Source organism: Oryx dammah, unplaced genomic scaffold (genome assembly GCF_014754425.2).
Source record: "Oryx dammah isolate SB20612 unplaced genomic scaffold, SCBI_Odam_1.1 HiC_scaffold_26, whole genome shotgun sequence".
Lineage (NCBI taxonomy): Eukaryota > Metazoa > Chordata > Mammalia > Artiodactyla > Bovidae > Oryx > Oryx dammah.
The window spans coordinates 57,101,154-57,119,287 of NW_024070210.1; the positions used below are offsets into that span (position 1 = coordinate 57,101,154).

Consider the following 18,134-nt stretch of genomic DNA (forward strand, 5'->3'; position numbering starts at 1 on the left):
GTGAAGGACGAGGGACCTTGGCCTACTGCAGTCCATAGTGTCGCAAAGAGTTGGACACAACTAAGTGACTGAACAGCAACAACATTGGATTGTATCACTTTCATGCTTAGAACTCCACAGTGACTTTCTTTAGCATGACATGTAATTTCCCACCACTTCCACCATTCCCTTCTTGCACTATTGTAGTTCCCTCTCTAACCACATCTTTGGTATTGCATCTAACTAAATAACCTAATTTTTCTTATCTTCCTTGAACTTGCTCTTAAAACTCAACTGAAATATCACCTGCTTCTCTTCCAGGTGATTAGCCACTTCTGTGCTTACCTCTTTTTGCATCCTTTATGATATTTCTTTAATTACCTGTTCACATTTGTTTGCCTGTCCAGACCTAGGGACAGAAATCATATTAAGATTAATCACTTGCCATAATATAATGCTTAGATTGTAGTAAGTATTTACCGTTTCTGAACGAAGAGAGGAATCTGGAAAAAAAATAAATAATAATCCTTATTAGAAGCCAAATTAAGTTCTAAAACATAGCACTCTAAACATTCTTTTCCCAAAAGAGTTCTTGGATGGGTAGATTGGAGTGCCTTGATTTCTTCAAGATATTTGAAAAAGCCTTTTATGATATTCTTGATGACATGTCAGTGAAAGGTGGACAGGATGGTGATATAGTTGGGTGCCTTTATAGTCGGCTGAAGAGCTCCAAATTTAAAGAGTATTGGTCACTGGATGTTCCCTCGGATAAAGGTGGTATACCACAAGACCCTGCCTTTGGTCTAGTCTTGTTCAGCATTTTCATTATAACTTTGTGACTAAATAGAGAGTATGTATATAATAATATGTGGGTGATACATTGTGGTCAAGACTTTTTCAGTTGTGTTGGAAACCTGGCTCAAGCTAGTTCAAGCAAACAAGGGATTTATAGGTTCTCACCAGTGGAGTTTTTTAGTTTCTGACAGGGGTTCAAATAATGTCACTGGGATTCTACCTTTGCTCATCTCTCTGTTCTACTTTCTCGTAAATTGGCTTTATTCTCAGACAAGCCTTTTTGAAGTATTAAGGCAAAATGGCCACTAGCAGCTCCAGGTTTAATTAGTCCTTCCAGCTTAAGGAACCAGAGGAAAAAAGAATCTCTATAACCTATAGAGGGATTCCCTGGTTGCTCAGATGGTAAAGAATCCTCCTGCCAATGCAGGAGACCCAGGTTTGATCCCTGAGTCGGGAAGATTCCTTGGAGAAGGGAAGGGCCCCCCACTTCAGTATTCTTGCCTAGAGAATTCTATGGACAGAGGAGCCTGGTGGGCTACAGTCCATGGGGTCACAAAGAGCTGGACATGACTAAGCGAGTAACACTTTCACACTTCCATAACTTATGGAGAACCTATCCTATATAGTTAGAACATTTACTGTGTCTTGGGCACTATACACTGTATACTAAACTTTATATTCAGTTGATTGCTACAGTGACCATCTGAAGTACAGGTATACCTCCATGTTTTTACAGAGCTGAGATTTCATCCAATCTTTTAGGAAAATGAGCATTTAAAGCTTAAAACAGTTACCTGCATTTTTGTTCCATGGGAGATAAGGCACAGAACTGTGTGTGTCGTGCACAGGCTCAGCTGCGGGGCTTAGTTGCTCTGCAGCATCTGGGATGATCTTGGACCTGGGATCAAACTCATGTTTCCTACATTGGCAGGCAGGTTCTTTACCACTGAGCCACCAGGGAAGCCCCTCAGAGACGTCTTATCCTTAGCAATTTGAGACAGATAGGCACTAGAGAGACTGATTCCCCCCAGCCCCCACCCCAGTAAATAAAAGCTCTTTGGGATTCTCAACTTTTTATTAATCTTCTTATTTTGAGATAATTGTAGTTATAATAAACAATTCATAGAGATCTTGTGTGACTTTTACCTAGTTTTCCCCAATGGTAACTCCTTGCAAAACTATAGAACCAGGCCACGACAGGGATGTTGACATTGCTGCGATCCACCAATCGTGTTCAGATTTTCCCCATCTTACTTGTTCTCATGTCGTGTGTAAGTGTGTTTAGTTCTATGCAGTGTCATCACATGTCTAGTCAGGGTATCTACCACACAGTCAAGAACTAAAATCTTTCAGTTTTAATGTCTAACACAGTAAATATCCATAGATACAGCCAACATAGATAAAAAGCTGTGTAAGTGAGTGAAGTGAAAATGAAGTCACTCAGTCGTGTCCGACTCTGTGCGACCCCGTGGACTGTAGCCTGCCAGGCTCCTCTGTCCATGGGATTCTCCAGGCAAGAATACTGGAGTGGGTTGCCATTTCCTTCTCCAGGGTATCTTCCCGACCCAGGGATCGAACCCAGGCCTCCCGCATTGCAGGCAGACGCTTTAACCTCTGAGCCACCAGGGAAGCAAGGTTCTCAATTTTAAAATCTGTAAAAGTTTCCTAAGACCAGAAGTTTAGGAACAGCTGGCTTAAAGCAGGGAGAGTCCTTCCCATTTCACCTTCCCAAGCTACTGCAGAGCACAGTGTGGTTTGTGATGTCTCAGTTAAAATGCTCATAGGACTGTCAATGCAAATGATAATTAGGTTCTTTAGTACAATTTGTCCATCCATATTAGAGGATGAGTTGAGACTCTTCTTTGACATCTGTGATTCTGAATGATTCAGAGAAAGGTTTAGCTTTCTGTTGTGTTTACTTAAGCGGGAAGAGAATGGAGTAGAAAAGACACGTTCCAGCCGTGACTTTTTAGGAAATGAGTAGGTAAAAGGAGGTAAGAGTGTGTTCAGGAAGGGAAGTAGTTGTAGCCAAAGGATGAATTTTTATACAATCCTTTATTCTTGAGAGCCAATTCTAGTGCTTCCTTTGGAACATTATAGGAATGGGAAGGGAGGGATCATCAACCTTCTGTGGGAAAAAAACTGTAGTCAGTTTCAGAGGTAGTTCTTGGGTCCCTGTGGTAACTCATCACAGGGGATAGCTGTGCTGAAGGAAAATAGGTGAATTCAAGCAGGCAGGAGATTGCAGAGTGAGAAGACTTGGAAGAGCAAAAGAGACGCTGCATTCAGCAAAAGCCTTTGCCACTGCATTGGACACTGCCGTAGGATTTGAGTTGTGCATTGGTTTTGCTTATAAGATTTTTTTTCCTTTGTTCAATTCCCAGCATAATTTATTCAGTCCCACACATTGGGAGTTTTAGAAAGGCTTGAATATTAGGATCATTTGATCTGACATCTCCTTCTCTTCACTAGAAGAGGTCTTTAGGGTCTGAGCCTGAGATTCTGTCTATAGGGATCATCACAGGAGAATTCCCTTATGGCTAATCTGTAGTCTTCAAATTATGTGTTGACTGCACTTGCATTTTCTAGCACACATTGGAACAGCCTTCACTGCTGACCTTGACCAGGTGCTGATTGGTTAAAATTGAATGCGAAAGTAAGTCTTCTGTGAATAATAGAATACGTAGCTTCTAAGAGCTATTTGATGTTTGGCTATGATGACAACTACCACAGCTTTTGCTCTTTTTTCTCCTTGTCTTGTGCTTCAGAATGTTCTGAAGTTAACCAGAGTTACAAAAAAATTCTTCAAAGCAACCCAGTGAAATCTGGAAGTTCAGGAAACCAGCAAACCTCTTTGTCCCCACTCTGCCTTCCTTTCCCCTCCCCTTCCCTCCTCTCCCCTTCCTTCCTTCCTTCTTTTCTCTCTTCCTTCCTCCCTCCCTTCCTTCCTCCCTCCCTTCCTTCTTTCCTTTACTTAGAGAGATACTTGGAAAGATACTTAATGTTTGAAAGGGGCTATTTTCTCCTTCACTAGTAGTTAAACCTTAAGCTGTTTTGGGATTTACAAGAAATGTTCTACTGCGTCCTGAGAAGAGCTTCGTGGAGAGGAAAAATTTGGACTTCTGCCTTCATCTTCAGTTATTCCATGATTTCCACCACCAGCCTCTAGCAATAAGAATCTTTCAGAATAAGAAAAAAAAATCCGAAATTTTTAAGAATACTTATTTATTTGGCCATGTCAGGTCTTAGTTGCAGCATGTGGGATCTTTGTTATGTTGTGCAGGATCTTTTGTTGTGGAGCACAGACTCTAGTTGTGGTGCGTGGGCTCTGGAGTGCCTGTGAAATCTTGGTTCCCCAACTAGGGATTGAACCAGCATCTGCTGCATTGCAAGTCAAATTCCTAATCACTGGACCACCAGGGAAGTCCCCTAAATTTTTTAAAAATACATGCATTTGTTTATTTATCTTTGGCTGCGCTGGGTCTTCAGTGCTTTGCACAGGCTTTCTTAGTTGTGGCGAGCAGGGGCTGCGACGGCTTCTCCTGTTGCAGAGCACAGGCTTCAGGGCACATGGCTTCAGTCGTTTCAGCACATAGGCTCAACAGTTGCGACCTGTGGTCCCTAGAGCGTGCAGGCTTCGGTCGTTGTGGCCATGGGCTTAGTTGCTCCACTGTATTTGGAATATTCCTGGACCAGGGATCAAACCCTGGTCCCCTGCTTTGGCAGAAGGATTCGTATCCACTAGGCCATCAGCGAAGTTCCAGCCCTAAATTAAAACAAACAAACAAACAAAAAAAGGACAGTGAACTTATTTTATCTCAAATTGCCAATCAATAGAAGGCAATTCAAATAATTTGAGAATTTTTTCCCCCTGTGTTTTAATTTGTTGTTGTTGAGTCACCAAGTCATGTCCAACTCTTTGCAGCCCCATGGACTGCAGCACACCAGTCTCCCCTATCCTTCACTATCTCCAGGAGTTTGCCCAAACTCATGTCTGTTGATTCACTGATGCCATCCAACCATCTCATCCTCTGTCGTACCCTTCTGCTGCCCTCAATCTTTCCTAGCATCAGTCTTTTTCGATGAGTTGGCTCTTTGCATCAGGTGGCAAAAAAAGTATTGGATCTTCAGCTTCAGCATCAGTCCTTCCAATGAATATTTAACCTGAGAGAAATATAAATAACACAATAACCTGATAAATGGGATTTTTTTAATTACCTGTTCTTTTTAATAATGTGTGTTAGTCACTCAGCCATGCCCGACTCTTTGTGACCCTTGGACTGTAGCCCGCCAGGCTCCTCTGTCCTTGAAATTCTCCAGGAAGAATACTGGAGTGGGTAGCCATTCCCTTCTCCAGGGGATCTTCCCAACCCAGGGATTGAACCCAAGACTCCAGCATCACAGGCAGATCCTTTACCATCTGAGCCGCCAAGATGGCCTTGTGAGCAAATTGAGTCTGCTGTACTGCATCAGGGTGCTGCTGCTGCTAAGTTACTTCAGTCGTGTCCGACTCTGTGTGACCTCATAGACGGCAGCCCACCAGGCTCCCCCGTCCCTGGGATTCTCCAGGCAAGAACACTGGAGTGGGTTGCCATTTCCTTCTCCAGTGCGTGAAAGTGAAAAGTGAAAGGGAAGTCACTCAGTCACATTTGTCCATGAATCAAGAACATACATTACTGTTAGTATTACTAATGCCGAGTCACTATAACATCTTGAAGAACCTTTGGAATTATTGAAGAAAGAGGACTTATTTTATTAATGTGTGTGTGTGCACGTGTGCCAAGCTGTGTCCAACTCTTTGCAACCCCATGGACTATATGTATATGTAGCCTACCAGGCTCCTCTGTCCACTGAATTTTCCAGTCAAGAATACTGAAGTGGGTTGCCATTTCCTACTCCAGTGATCTTATTAATATAGTATTTAGTATATTTGATGACATTCTACTATCTGCACAATCTTTTCTGATTAATCTGAACACTCATCTAGCCATCATCCCCAATAATCTTTCATTCGTGGATATAAGGGAGTTTCTTAGAGCAACTGAAGTTATCAGTAGAACCAGCTTCCTTTCTGCCTTTTGAGTGTGAAGGTAATGCTATCAGACTCATATTTGTGAAGGAGAGAGTCTGTCCCAAATACTTTTTCGCTTCATTTTCTGCCCCTAAAATTATGCTGCAGCCTTTTTCTCCATTAGTGCCTCTCAAGTGTGGGAGGCAGCTCAAGTCAGTATATAATCATTTCTTGCAGGGCGATTAATGGCTCTGGCCTTTCTTTATTCTCCCAGTCCTCATTTCTGTGTCACCTGCCTATCAGCACTCAGATCCCTAATAGGTGCTATTAGGCTAATATCTAAAGGTGAATTGAAGTATCATTAAAAGATAAAGGACACGAAATATTAGGAAACTTCAGAGATCTCCATCTTTACATTTCCTATCTCTCTTCAGGTTTCTCTTTTGTTGTGTTGTTTACCTTCCCATGTCAGTGAGCCCCTGGAGCCACGGTGGCGCTTCTTAGCATTTCAGAATCTGATTGGCCAGCTTTTATTGTTGTCATAGTTGTGAAGGTATTCAGTTACCCTAACTTTTGCTATTTTTATTCCTTATTTCCTCTGCTGGCATCAGTCTTTTGACAATCCCTGCTTTTTGCATCCTAGGTTTACAGGAAAGATGGCCAAATGAGTCCTTTTTTTATTTTTATCCTCTCCTAGAGATTGATAAATGAAGCTATATTTATTCCAATGAATAGTAGAATTTGAAATCCCATAAAGTCACCTAGCTTATTAGATGAATATCACAGAGCTGCTTATTATGCACTATGGCTTAATGTAGATTATAGATGTGACCAAACAGTAATTAGCAGAGCTAGAGTTATAATTAAACATTATTGTGCTGCTCTGTGATTTCTCCTTAGATTTCTGTTGCAAAGTAGAAGGAAATTGAACAGTAGTTCCAAATCCGAAGGTGCGTTTTCTCGCTTCTCCTCATTCCCAAAAGTCCCGTTTAACTAATCAAATAGTTAAGTCATCCTCACACAAACAGAGGCTGAGCTCTACTTAGTAACTTACTAATAACTTCGATTATTAGGAGTAGTTTGACATGCACACACACATTAATCAGCTCCTCATATATTAATTCTGTTATTCTTAGTGATCAGTTCAGCTAAGTTTCTTCTCTTCAGATATTTAGGGTTTAATTTAACAAGCTGCTTGAATACAACAGTGGTGTTTTGTGCTTATATCTTAGATGTTGTTTTCTGAATCTGTCAGTATAGAATTGGGAGCTTATCTTTGTCCAGAATGTCAGCAGCTTATCTTTTCCCTGGCCTCCCAGCAGTACTGAATAAATTAACAGGAAATGAAACCACTTGTAGAAAAGAGCTCACTTGATGGCAGAGAGTGTGTAGGTGACTCCCTGGGGACTTCCTTCCTTCTCTGATTTGGATTGCTGCCTCAGCGATGGGACAGGTTGGCAGTAGCTCTTGCTCATGCCAGGCAGTCAGAAAGTTCACAGGAGTGACCTAGAAGGTTTAGTCCGGTTTCTTTGTTCAAGAAAGAGGACTTTGCAGGAATTTCTCTTGCTAGTAGAAGAAAGGTATAGAAAAGGGGACAAATTCTAAGCAAAGGAAATGCACATATTAACTAACTCTGAAGTTACTTCTATCTCAGTTCTTCCCCAAGAGAAAGACCCAAGAAACAGGGGTGAGGCCAAGAGTTAAGACGGTCTGAATACTCTCTCATTTCCCTTCCTGATAATTCTCATGGGTGAAACCTCTAGGAAACTTTCTTTCCAAAGAGTTAATGAACCACCATCTAAAAGCATTCCTGAGAGGGCTTAATGATTAGACCCAGAGTCTAACACTACACAGGAGTAGGAAATCCAGTTTATTTTACCTTCAAATCTGTGCTTAGAAATTTTAAAGAGGTTTTCAGGGATCTAACACATCCCAAGAAGTTTGTCAAACTGAATTATAAATGCCTGATTTTCAGGAATACAAAAGACCAAAAATACCTCTTGGCATTTATCATTATGCAGAAGATTCACTGGACAGGCTTCCACTTTCATTTAATGAAAAGGGTGGAGTTAGGAAAGTACAGGGTGGATGTGTGTAACCACAAACAGATAAGGATAATGTTTTGGCAGCTATTCAGGGACCAGAATTAATCAGAACCAGTGTTTTAGCATTCTGTGGACTCTGATAGTGATGATCTACAAATATCACTTGATTTTTAAGCCAGAAAGTCAGAGCTACTTATAGAGAATGGATTCAATCCCCAGACCTCGGCTTCCAGGGTAGTGTTTGAGGACAGGAAGATGTTTGTATGTGCATGTTTGTGTTTAAAATGAGGGAGACGGATTATAGGTGGAGTGGTGGTCATGCAGTAAACTATTTCAGGACCAGAGTCCTGTCACAGAACTGCAGCAGCTTTGATAATGGGTGCATGGGTGCCTCACTCTGAATGTGGGCCTGCTGAAGGTGTATAGTCAACCTGGTCTTTCACAAGGGAAAGAGTGTCCCAATCCTTGCTCCTTCCTCTTTTTTAGGTCTTCTGATTGGTATCATACATTATCTTTAGGAAGGATCAGTCAGCGTGTACTAAGTGCCTTTGCATGTACCAGACACTGTTTAGTTAGGATGTGGGCACTATTAACTCAGAATTGGTACTTTGTCAACCTGATAAATGCTAGGCTTTAAAGAATTAAGGGATTATTGCTCTTTGATACAACTTTTAACTCTAGATGTGTTAATTTCTTCTTGGAATCTAAGTAAAATTGCATTCTTGTGAGAGGGTCTAGTTTTGGTGGTAGAGATTGCTGGTTCTTTTGGGGAGGGGGTTGTGCTGGGTCTTCGTTGCCACATGCAGGCTTTCTCTAGTTGCGGGGAGCAGGGGTTACTCTCTAGCTGTTGTGCATCAACTTCTCATTGCTGTAGCTTCTCTTGTTGCAAAACATGGGCTCTAGGGTGCCCAAGTTTCAGTAGTTGGGGCACACGGGCTTAGTTGCCCCACAACATGTGGGATTTTCCAGGACCAGGGATCGAACCCATGTTCCCTGCGTTGGCAAGCAGACTCTTAACTACTGGACCACCAGGGAAGTCCCAGATTGCTGGTTCTTGTGTTTGACTATTCTTGTGTGTGTGTGTATTCAGCTTCATGTGCAGACTGCTGTGGATTGGCTTCTGGGTAGTAACAGTACCTCCTGTTTCTTTTCTGCGCATTTGATGTTAGATTCACACTCTGAAATGTGAATTGTCGTTAACCTATCATTATCGTTATCACTGTCATTAACCTATTGCTGTTATAATCACTATGGGTTAGAAACCCCCATCAGCCTTCCTGTAACTTTTAAGTACATTTCCTTCTACCCAAAGATGAAGTGAAGCTCCAGTCTTCCTGGAGTGGCATTCCTAGGATCTGGATATTTTTCCCTCTCTTTATCCCCATGTGTATTCTTGGGTTTTATACCTGATTAATGTATTATTTGTTGAATGATAGGTTGCAGAGAGGCAGAGTGGCAGCAGTAGAACATGCCTCAGAAGCTGAGCCTTTCTTTCTCATCAGTCTGTGTGCTCTCTTCTCTTGCTGTTGAAGTCTGGCCCTGTTCTTTCAGCAGATTTTTAAAAGAGACATTTTTTAAATACATTTTTAGCCAAGCACAGTTTATGAGGAGGGCCATTAATAAGAAATAAGGCTTCTCCTAGCCCAGGGTGCACTCATCTAAACCGCTTAGATTTATAGTGGTATCATGAGCTAGAACTTGAAAATAAGGACTAAAGTCTTATGTTTAAAGCCGTCTGCTTTCTTGCAGGAAAGGATGTAGGACTAGATTAAATGCAGAGAAGCTGTTTCCTGTGAATGTTCTTGCAGCTCATCTGCTCTCTCTCCCCCACAGATGGAGTCCCCAGTCTCCACACCGGCAGTGCTGCCACTGCACCTTCTGGTGCCAGTGGTCAGTAACGACATCTCTTCCCCCTGCGAGCAGATCATGGTTCGTACCCGATCCGTTGGGGTCAACACATGTGATGTGGCTCTGGCCACAGAGCCTGAGTGCCTGGGCCCTTGCGAACCTGGGACAAGTGTCAACCTCGAGGGCATCGTTTGGCAGGAAACCGAAGACGGTAAGTACTGCATGTGGCTTTCCTGTACCTTCTCAACCTACTTCTATCAACAAGGGCTGATAGTTGTAAATAATACCAAGTATTTATTAGGAGTCTCATATGACCATTGTTTGCTGGTGATGCTTACCCAGAGGATTACAGCAAACTTCTCTGTAAAATTGCTTAGCTTCTAGAGATTGCCATTTTTTTTAAAATTAATTATCTCCCCTTCTTAAGCAGTCGTTTCATAAGTGCTGGCCATATAACTCAAACTGTATCTATACCATTTCCCTCTCTATCATTTTATATGGGAGAATTTGAATATACATGAACTTTTGGGTCAGGCTTGAAGAGAAAAAGTAATAAAAGGGCAGCTGTGGGAGTCAAGGAAATGGAAAACAGTCAGTCTTGACTTGACTTAGTATTGACTCATTGAATATGCAAGTCTTGCCTTTTTTAACACCTGGAGGCACAGCCAGCTCCTTCCTACTAGTTGCCTCATTGCCCAGCCACCCACACCACTTTTTGCATCTGTCACTTAGTACAGATTTTATAGGCCTAGGCAACAGGGAACTGTTTACATGGTCTTGTTTTCAGGCGTTCAGTAAGCAGTTGGCTCACTGTAGGGTGCTGCTGCTCGTATGTTCCGCTTGTCCCTGACAACAGAATCTCTTCTGTTTTGAAAGTTTGTTAACCTGGAAAATTAGGGGTGCAAAGGGACTTAACCAGATATTTTAGATCCCCTTGGTACCATCTATGGCAATTTGATTTCAGTATACATTCTTTTTAAAAAGAATCCAAGTCCTTGTCAAAGAATGTGTGGTTAGAGAGGCTGGGCCTCAGAGTCCCATCAGGTCTTTGCATCAGTAACCAGGCTTTCAAAGCATCACCACTCTGAGGAGTTTAGAAGCCCAGAGGAGCACAGCTAATTATCTCTTGATTATCATAAGCTATCTTGTCAGTCTGCCCATGGAAATTCAGGCATTTCATTTTAATCATTCCAGTAAAAAAAAAAAAAAATTTCTGTTTCTCTGAATATTTTGTTGTGATTCAGTTTTCCATGCAGTAGGCACTGATGTAATACAGGTTAAAAATTCTGTGTTCTTGGCTCTCTTATTGTTAGCAATATAGTAAAGTTTCAGCTTTCAGAATAACATTGCCAATGAGGTTTTATTGTATGTCAGAGACCATAATGCAAAATGAAGAAGAAAATAATCCCATTGTGTTAGAAACTGTGAAGAGAGAGGTTGACCTAGAGGTTGACACTGTAAGTGTGTATGCAGTATACAGTCTGGAAATCACAAGTGGCTATCTCTGATTTTTAAAATGTCATCTGCCTATGGCCACATGTCTGGACAGCCAGAGTCTGTTGGAATTACAAACATATCCAGATCACAACTCTGTGCCACCAAGCAAACTTCAGGGCCTGTTGCCTCAGTATATTGAAGATCAAAAACATCAATTTCCTGCCAATTTACTGTATTCCACCCATCTTTATAGTAGTGATTTTCTCCAAGGGCAATACACTTTCCGTGTATGTAAACCTGATAAAAACTGTGAGAATGAGGCTAATAACCTTTTCCCTTTCCTGAGAACAATGGTTACCTTTTTATCTGGGGATTCTTGTTCTCCCTCCCTACTAGGGGGATGTTAGCATAGATTGTTTTTTTTAATTGCTTGTTATGAAAGACTCTCTGGTTGTCACTGGCAGCCTATTAGCAAGTTCCCCTGTTACACACTTTCAGTGCACCCTGGTACTTTCACAGCACTTACCACAATTTGTAAGATTGTATATAATTATATGTTTCTGTTTTTAAAAAATATTACTTATTTATTTGGCTGTGCCAGGTCTTGCAACATGTGGGATCTAGTTACCTGAGCAGGGATCAAACCCAGGTCCCTTGCATTGGTAGCACGGGAGTCTTAGCCCCTGGCCTGCCAGGGAAATCCCAGCATTTTTCTATTAATGTCTATTTCTTCCAGTGTTCTAAAAGTTCTTCGAGCTCAGGGACTGTTTTCTACTCACTATTATATCCCCAATACTTAAATATGTATTTGAACGAATGGATGCTTACAACATCTCATTGTCATTTCTGGATCTGTGTTAGTATATATGTACTAGATACTTTCCAGAATTCTATACCTTCTCTGAAACTCAGAATAAATATTATTTTTACCAAGTTTAAGATCATTCTAATTTATATAAACCTGTAAGATGTTACTTCTCTTACTTTTAATACTGTATTTTTCTCCCACTTAACATATTGTGTTTCAGGGCTTATTCTTCTCTTCTTTTTCTTTCATCCCAAGGGAAAGAGAACTATTCTGGAGTGATACACTCTACTCTGCTTTCTGGCCATCCCAGAGAGCCTTCACCTGTACTGTCTGTTGGCAAAGGTCTGAACTGGGATCAGAGCTGGTTTACATTCCTTTTCATCTTTAGATAACATAGATTCCCTGCAAGGGTCATTCTTGGCAAATCTAGAAGACCTAGTATACTGAGTCTGTTTTCAAGTTAATAGTAAGAACTATATATATATATATATATATACTTAGAAAAAAAAAAATGTCCTTCCTGCTGTGTAGGTTTTTTGTTTGCTATCCCAGTTTTTTATACTTTCTGTCTCTTTGCCCAGCAGACTGCTGTCTTCAAACTGAAAAGCCCTTCTGCCTTAGAGAGAAACTATAAATGTTTGGCCTCCGAGGGGAATGAAGGGTCCTGCCCTCCCTATAGAACTGAGCCCCCTTGCAGAGAACAGGTGTAGGGGATCATGGCCTGAGTTCTTCCTGATTTCTTTGCTTACCTGTTCTGCATTGTTGCTTCTTTCTTTCCTGTTTCTCACTATAAACCTTACCTTGCAGGCATTTTGAAATTCCTGCAGATCTCATCTCTTTTTAGGTTGTTTGTAATTCAGCCGGCATCTACAAAGATCCTCCTTAACTAGGTTCAACTTTAGGACTATTAAGAAGACCCAAGTATAACCTGGACCGTCTTGTCTTCCTTTGCTTTTTTGAGATGTATTCTTAGCATTTATGCAGAGGTCTGCTTCTCCCTGATTTTACCTTGTCCTACCTTACTTCAAATCGAAATAACAGGTCCCAAGTCTATTTCTGGTTCACAAATCTTCCCTTAACCCATGGTCCTGGAGACAATGTATAAGAACCTCAGTGTATAAGACCATATACTTCTGTTGAGGCAAAATTGCTTACTGGGTTCTATGGTATTTTAAAGAAAGGCAGAGCTAACTTATTAGATAAGAATTCCAGGAAGTGCTACAGATTCTCCTTTCTAGACTGCAGCACTAGGTCGAAGGCCATCGCTAGTGATATTTTGGCAAATATGCTTTCTAGACAAATTTGTGATATACTGGAAAGAGCCCTGGAGTGAAAATCAGAAGACCTCTATGTCTCTGCCACTATTGTTGTGACCTTGGACAAGTTCCTTAACTTCTTTGGACCTTAGTTACCTCATAAGTATAGTGGAATTGGATGACCAATAAGGACATATCCAAGCTTGTAAGTTATAATCTACGGCTTTAAACCTTGAAATCAGCATGGATCCAATACTAGTTGACTATGGCATCTTGAAAATGAATGGTTTCATATACCAATCATGAGAGTGAAGACTGAAAAATATTAATACCATTGATGAAATTTGATTATACACTTGTTTATATAGAACAGGCTTCCCTGGTGGCTCAGAGGTTAAAGCGTCTGCCTGCAATGTGGGAGACCTGGGTTCGATCCCTGGGTCAGGAAGAACCCCTGGAGAAGGAGATGGCAACCCACTCCAGTATTCTTGCCTGGAGAATCCCATGGATGGAGGAGCCTGGTGGGCTACAGTCCACGGGGTCGCAAAGGGTCCGACACGACTGAGCAACTAGAAAGAAAAGAAAGATATAGAACAGAAAATGAATCTGCTTCTCTTGCCAGTCTCAAATTCAGGAAATCTCCATCTCCCATTTTTCAGCCCCTGATCCTAGACTGACAGTGAAAGAATTCACAAAACTGAGCTGTTTTTGATGCAAGTTTATGCTGGCTGACATAAAATGAGCTTGCACTGCTGCTTGGCAATCCCTTCATCTCTCTATTACATTTGCATTCCACAGTACTTACTTCAGTCTCAAGATTTCATCAGTCCAATTCATTTTCTCCTTGCGCTCTTAAATAACTAAGATCAAAGCCACCCACCTAAGTCCTCTAGCTTCCCCCCTCTTTATTAAAGGGTATTTTTCTTATGCTGTTGCTTCCTTTTTCTCTTATTCCAAAGATTCTTTGACTTGACACCTTGAATTTTATCTACTTTTTTCTTCATCTTCATGCTTTCCTCTTCTGTTTAAGCTCTTTCTCTCTTCAATACTTGCTTATGGTGAAAATATTTTCCTCATCATTGCTACCCCTTTGATCTACTGACCTCTCCCCTTTTCCTCACTTCTTGCTATTGCTGTTTTCAGTCTCTCTTTACCTGCCCAGTATCATCTAATGTCTTGCCGTCAGATTTTTTTCTGCTACCATTTGACTGAAACATTTCTCATACCAGTGATCATCTGCTTTCCAAAGCTCTGCTCTTCCTAGGTCTTTCTCTCTGCTCTTCCTAGGCTTTTAGCAGCTCTGCTATTTATTCATTCTCTGAACTCACCTCTCTTCCTTTTGTAATATTGCACTTCCCCAGATTCCCACATTTCTTTCTAAATTGGTCACTCTGTTGGTTCTGTGTCAGTCCCTCTTCCTCTTTGTACTCGTTAGGCAGAAACTGCTGACGGGTTTTAGGGTGCTGCTTGGTCATTTCTGTCCCAGTGTCCTCTAGGGTGGGACCTGTGCCAGCTCGTGCCCGAGTCCCTTTGCTCCAGGCAAGCAGCTTCATCCAGAGTATGTTTTTTCATTTACTGTGTGTGCCACAGTGGGGAAGGTTGAGGAAACAGTAAGAATGGAGTTCGGCTGCTAGAAACAGAAAATGGTGTAAATGTACGAAAATTCTAAAGGTAGGCAATCTAAGGCTGGTATGATGGCTTCAGTGTAATCAGTGTTCCAAGCTCCTTCAAGTTACTTACTTATTGCAAAATTGCTAATGTAGCTCTAGCTATCACATGTACTCTTCAGGCTTGAAAACAAAGGAGAAAACTAAAACAGCATCTGCCTCCCACCTAAGCCATTTCCTTTTGTCAAGCTTTTGAAAAAGTTTACAAACTCCTGGTTTTATGTATTACATCTAATACACTGAAAACCCCATCAGATCACTTAAATTTTTTTCCCTTTAAGAAACTAGTTTATTATATTTACCCAGACACTTCACATTTCTGTTGTTCTTCCTTTATTCCTAATGTTCTGAGTCCCCTCTGTCGTTTGCATTCTGTCTGAAGATTCTCCTTTATTAATTTTTTCAGAGCAGGTCCACTGCCTATTAATTCTCTGAGAATGCCTTTATTTCACTTTTATTCCTAAAAAATTTTTTTCTTATATAGAAATCTAGGTTTACATTTCTTTTAGCATTTTAAAAGTTTTTTACTTCCTTTTGGCTATCATGGTTTCTGAGAAATACACCTGTAAGTGTACTGAAGTTGTTCCCCTGTAAGTAATATGTTATTTTCCCCTGGTTGCTTTCAAAGCTTTTCTGTCATTTTCAGCATTTTGGTCATGATGTGTGATGTGTCTAACATGTACTTCTTTGGGCTTATCCTGTTTCGGGGTCCACTTAAGTCTGTGAATTTCCTTTTTCCAAATTTTGGGAGTCTAACCTTTACTTCTTCAGACATTTATTCTGCACCATCCTCTTTCTCTTCTTCTAGGACTACAGTGACATGAATATATGCCACCCACAATTCCTATGTATCTTTTCTCCTTTATTATAAGATGGTTGAAACCAGAAACCACATTTTATGTGTCATTTTATTTCTCCCAAGAACTAATTCAGTCTTTACACAAAAAGTAAAAAAATCAGTAAATATTTGATTAATAAAATTGTGCTTGTACCCATTTGTTCTAGGCATGTAGGTAAAAATGGTAATTTTTTATTAGCCTCTCTTGGGCTCATTTGCTATGTATTGGTGAGAAATAATGACGGATTTTGTAAGGTATTGAATACTTTCTTTTAAAAAAAAAACCAGTGACTTCCGTCTTCAGTCTTTTGAGATTATAAAAGTCAGAGATAGAACCTTCAGACATTTTCAGAGGAAATGGTTTGAAGTTATTCTCTGAGGAACATGAACATGGAGGACCCTCAGAAGCAGTCGTAAGGGGTGAGAGGTGTTGAGTGGGCAGGCCCCAGCTCCACCTCTGCTACCCAACCAGATGCAACCCAGAGCCGTTCTACTTTTTGATGATTTATATGTTAAGCTCCTTTGTAAAACTATATTTGAAGAGGATTCTGCTGGTTAAAAAAAAAAAAAGTTTTGATAATAATCTATCTAGGTTCATCCTCCCATTCCACATAGAAAACCTTCTTAAAACATCTCTGAAATTAGCCTGATCTTTAACAAAGTATCAGACAGAAGTTGTAATGCTGCAAGACCAATTTTTTTAATGGGGTATACTTTTTTTTTCAGATTTACTTAAAAGTAACTGCAGCAAGTGGGGGTGCTCTTTGTTGCAGCGTGCAGGCTTCTCATTGTGGTGCCTTCTCTTACTGTCAAGCACAGACAGGCTCTAAGCCTGTGGGCTCAATAGTTGGAGTATGAGGGCTCAGTTGCTCCAAGGCATGTGGGATCTTCCTGGACCAGGGATAGAACCCATGTACCCTGCGTTACAAGGTGGATTTTAACCACTGGACCACCAGGGAAGCCCTATGACCACAGTTCTGAAGTGGGAAGGAGTACAAACCCCTGGTATGCCAGAGGGCATGAAAAGGCTCTATGATAAGCTTGGCCTGTCTTCCAAAGCTGAATTCTAGCTTAATGATTTGGTGGGTAGGAGAAAGTTTTCTGTTTTTGTGATTGGAACAGGTTTTGTCATATATGCGCACAAACATGAAAACGCTATGCATCCCCAGCTCCACATCAGGGTATATATTTTTAGTCCAACAGCTAGGAGTGTCTGCAGCTGTTTAAGGTGAGTTGTTTCAAGGAATAATAGTGACGCTTACTCCTTGGAAGGAAAGTTACGACCAACCTAGACAGCAGATTGAAAAGCAGAGACATTACTTTGCCAACAAAGGTTCATGTAGTCAAGGCTATGGTTTTTCCAGTGGTCATGTATGGATGTGAGAGTTGGACTGTGAAGAAAGCTGAGCGCCAAAGAATTGATGCTTTTGAACTGTGGTGTTGGAGAAGACTCTTGAGTGTCCCTTGGACTGCAAAGAGATCCAACCAATCCATTCTGAAGGAGATCAGCCTTGGGTGTTCTTTGGAAGGAATGATGCTAAAGCGGGAACTCCAGTACTCTGGCCACCTCATGCGAAGAACTGACTCATTGGAAAAGACTCTGATGCTGGGAGGGATTGGGGGCAGGAGGAGAAGGGGACGACAGAGAATGAGCTGGCTGGATGGCATCACTGACTCGATGGACATGAGTCTGAGTGAACTCCGGGCATTGGTGATGGACAGGGAGGCCTCAGTTCAGTTCAGTTCAGTCACTCAGTCGTGTCCGACTCGGAGCCTGGCGTGCTGCAATTCATGGGGTCGCAAAGAGTCGGACACGACTGAGCGACTGAACTGAACTGAACTGAACTGAAAGGCGTGGTAGTACAGAACAAATACCTCTGAACTAGAGTCTGGAGAGTTGGATTCCAGAACAGATTATACAGTTAGCAAGCAGTGTGATCGTGGATAAGTCTCTGAACTTCTCCTGGCCTGAGATTTCTAATTTATGGGGCCTTGGGCTAGATCTGCCCTGTCCAGTAGAACTTTTTGTGGAGGAAGGAGACTCTCCAAAATGATAGTCTAGTGACACATGATATTTGAGCATCCGAAATGTGGCACACTGAACTGAGGAACTGAATTTTAATTTTTATTAAATTTAAATATTCTTTATAGCTAGTGGTTTACCAAATTGAACATCATGGGGGCTTAGGTGGTCTTTAAATTACAAATATTCTGAAAGTGTGTATGTGCTCTGAGATGGAAAGAAAGGTTATCTATGGAGGAGGATGAGGACAGGTAAATAGGTGACATCTCCAAGACCCAGGGTGACTTCTGTGTACTATGGCCCCTGTTACCTAGCAGAACAGTTGGCCCTGCTTCAGACTCCGTGGTTGAGCCCTGTACTTCGGTCTGTGGGCCGAAGTTTTCTCATTATCAGAGTAGTAGGCAGTGGTTTTGCTTAGCAGGGAGTT

At 41.3% G+C, this 18,134-nt stretch overlaps 1 protein-coding gene across 3 annotated transcripts in view; it reads left to right on the forward strand.

Moving 5' to 3' along the window:
* The window catches only part of ZNF609 (zinc finger protein 609), a 197,633-nt gene that overhangs the window by 130,943 nt on the left and 48,556 nt on the right, over positions 1-18,134 (forward strand). For all 3 annotated transcript variants that reach the window (XM_040226713.1, XM_040226714.1, XM_040226715.1), the window contains exon 3: positions 9,664-9,889. In XM_040226713.1, coding sequence (XP_040082647.1) covers positions 9,664-9,889 — 226 coding nt within the window. The remainder of the gene's footprint in view (positions 1-9,663; positions 9,890-18,134) is intronic.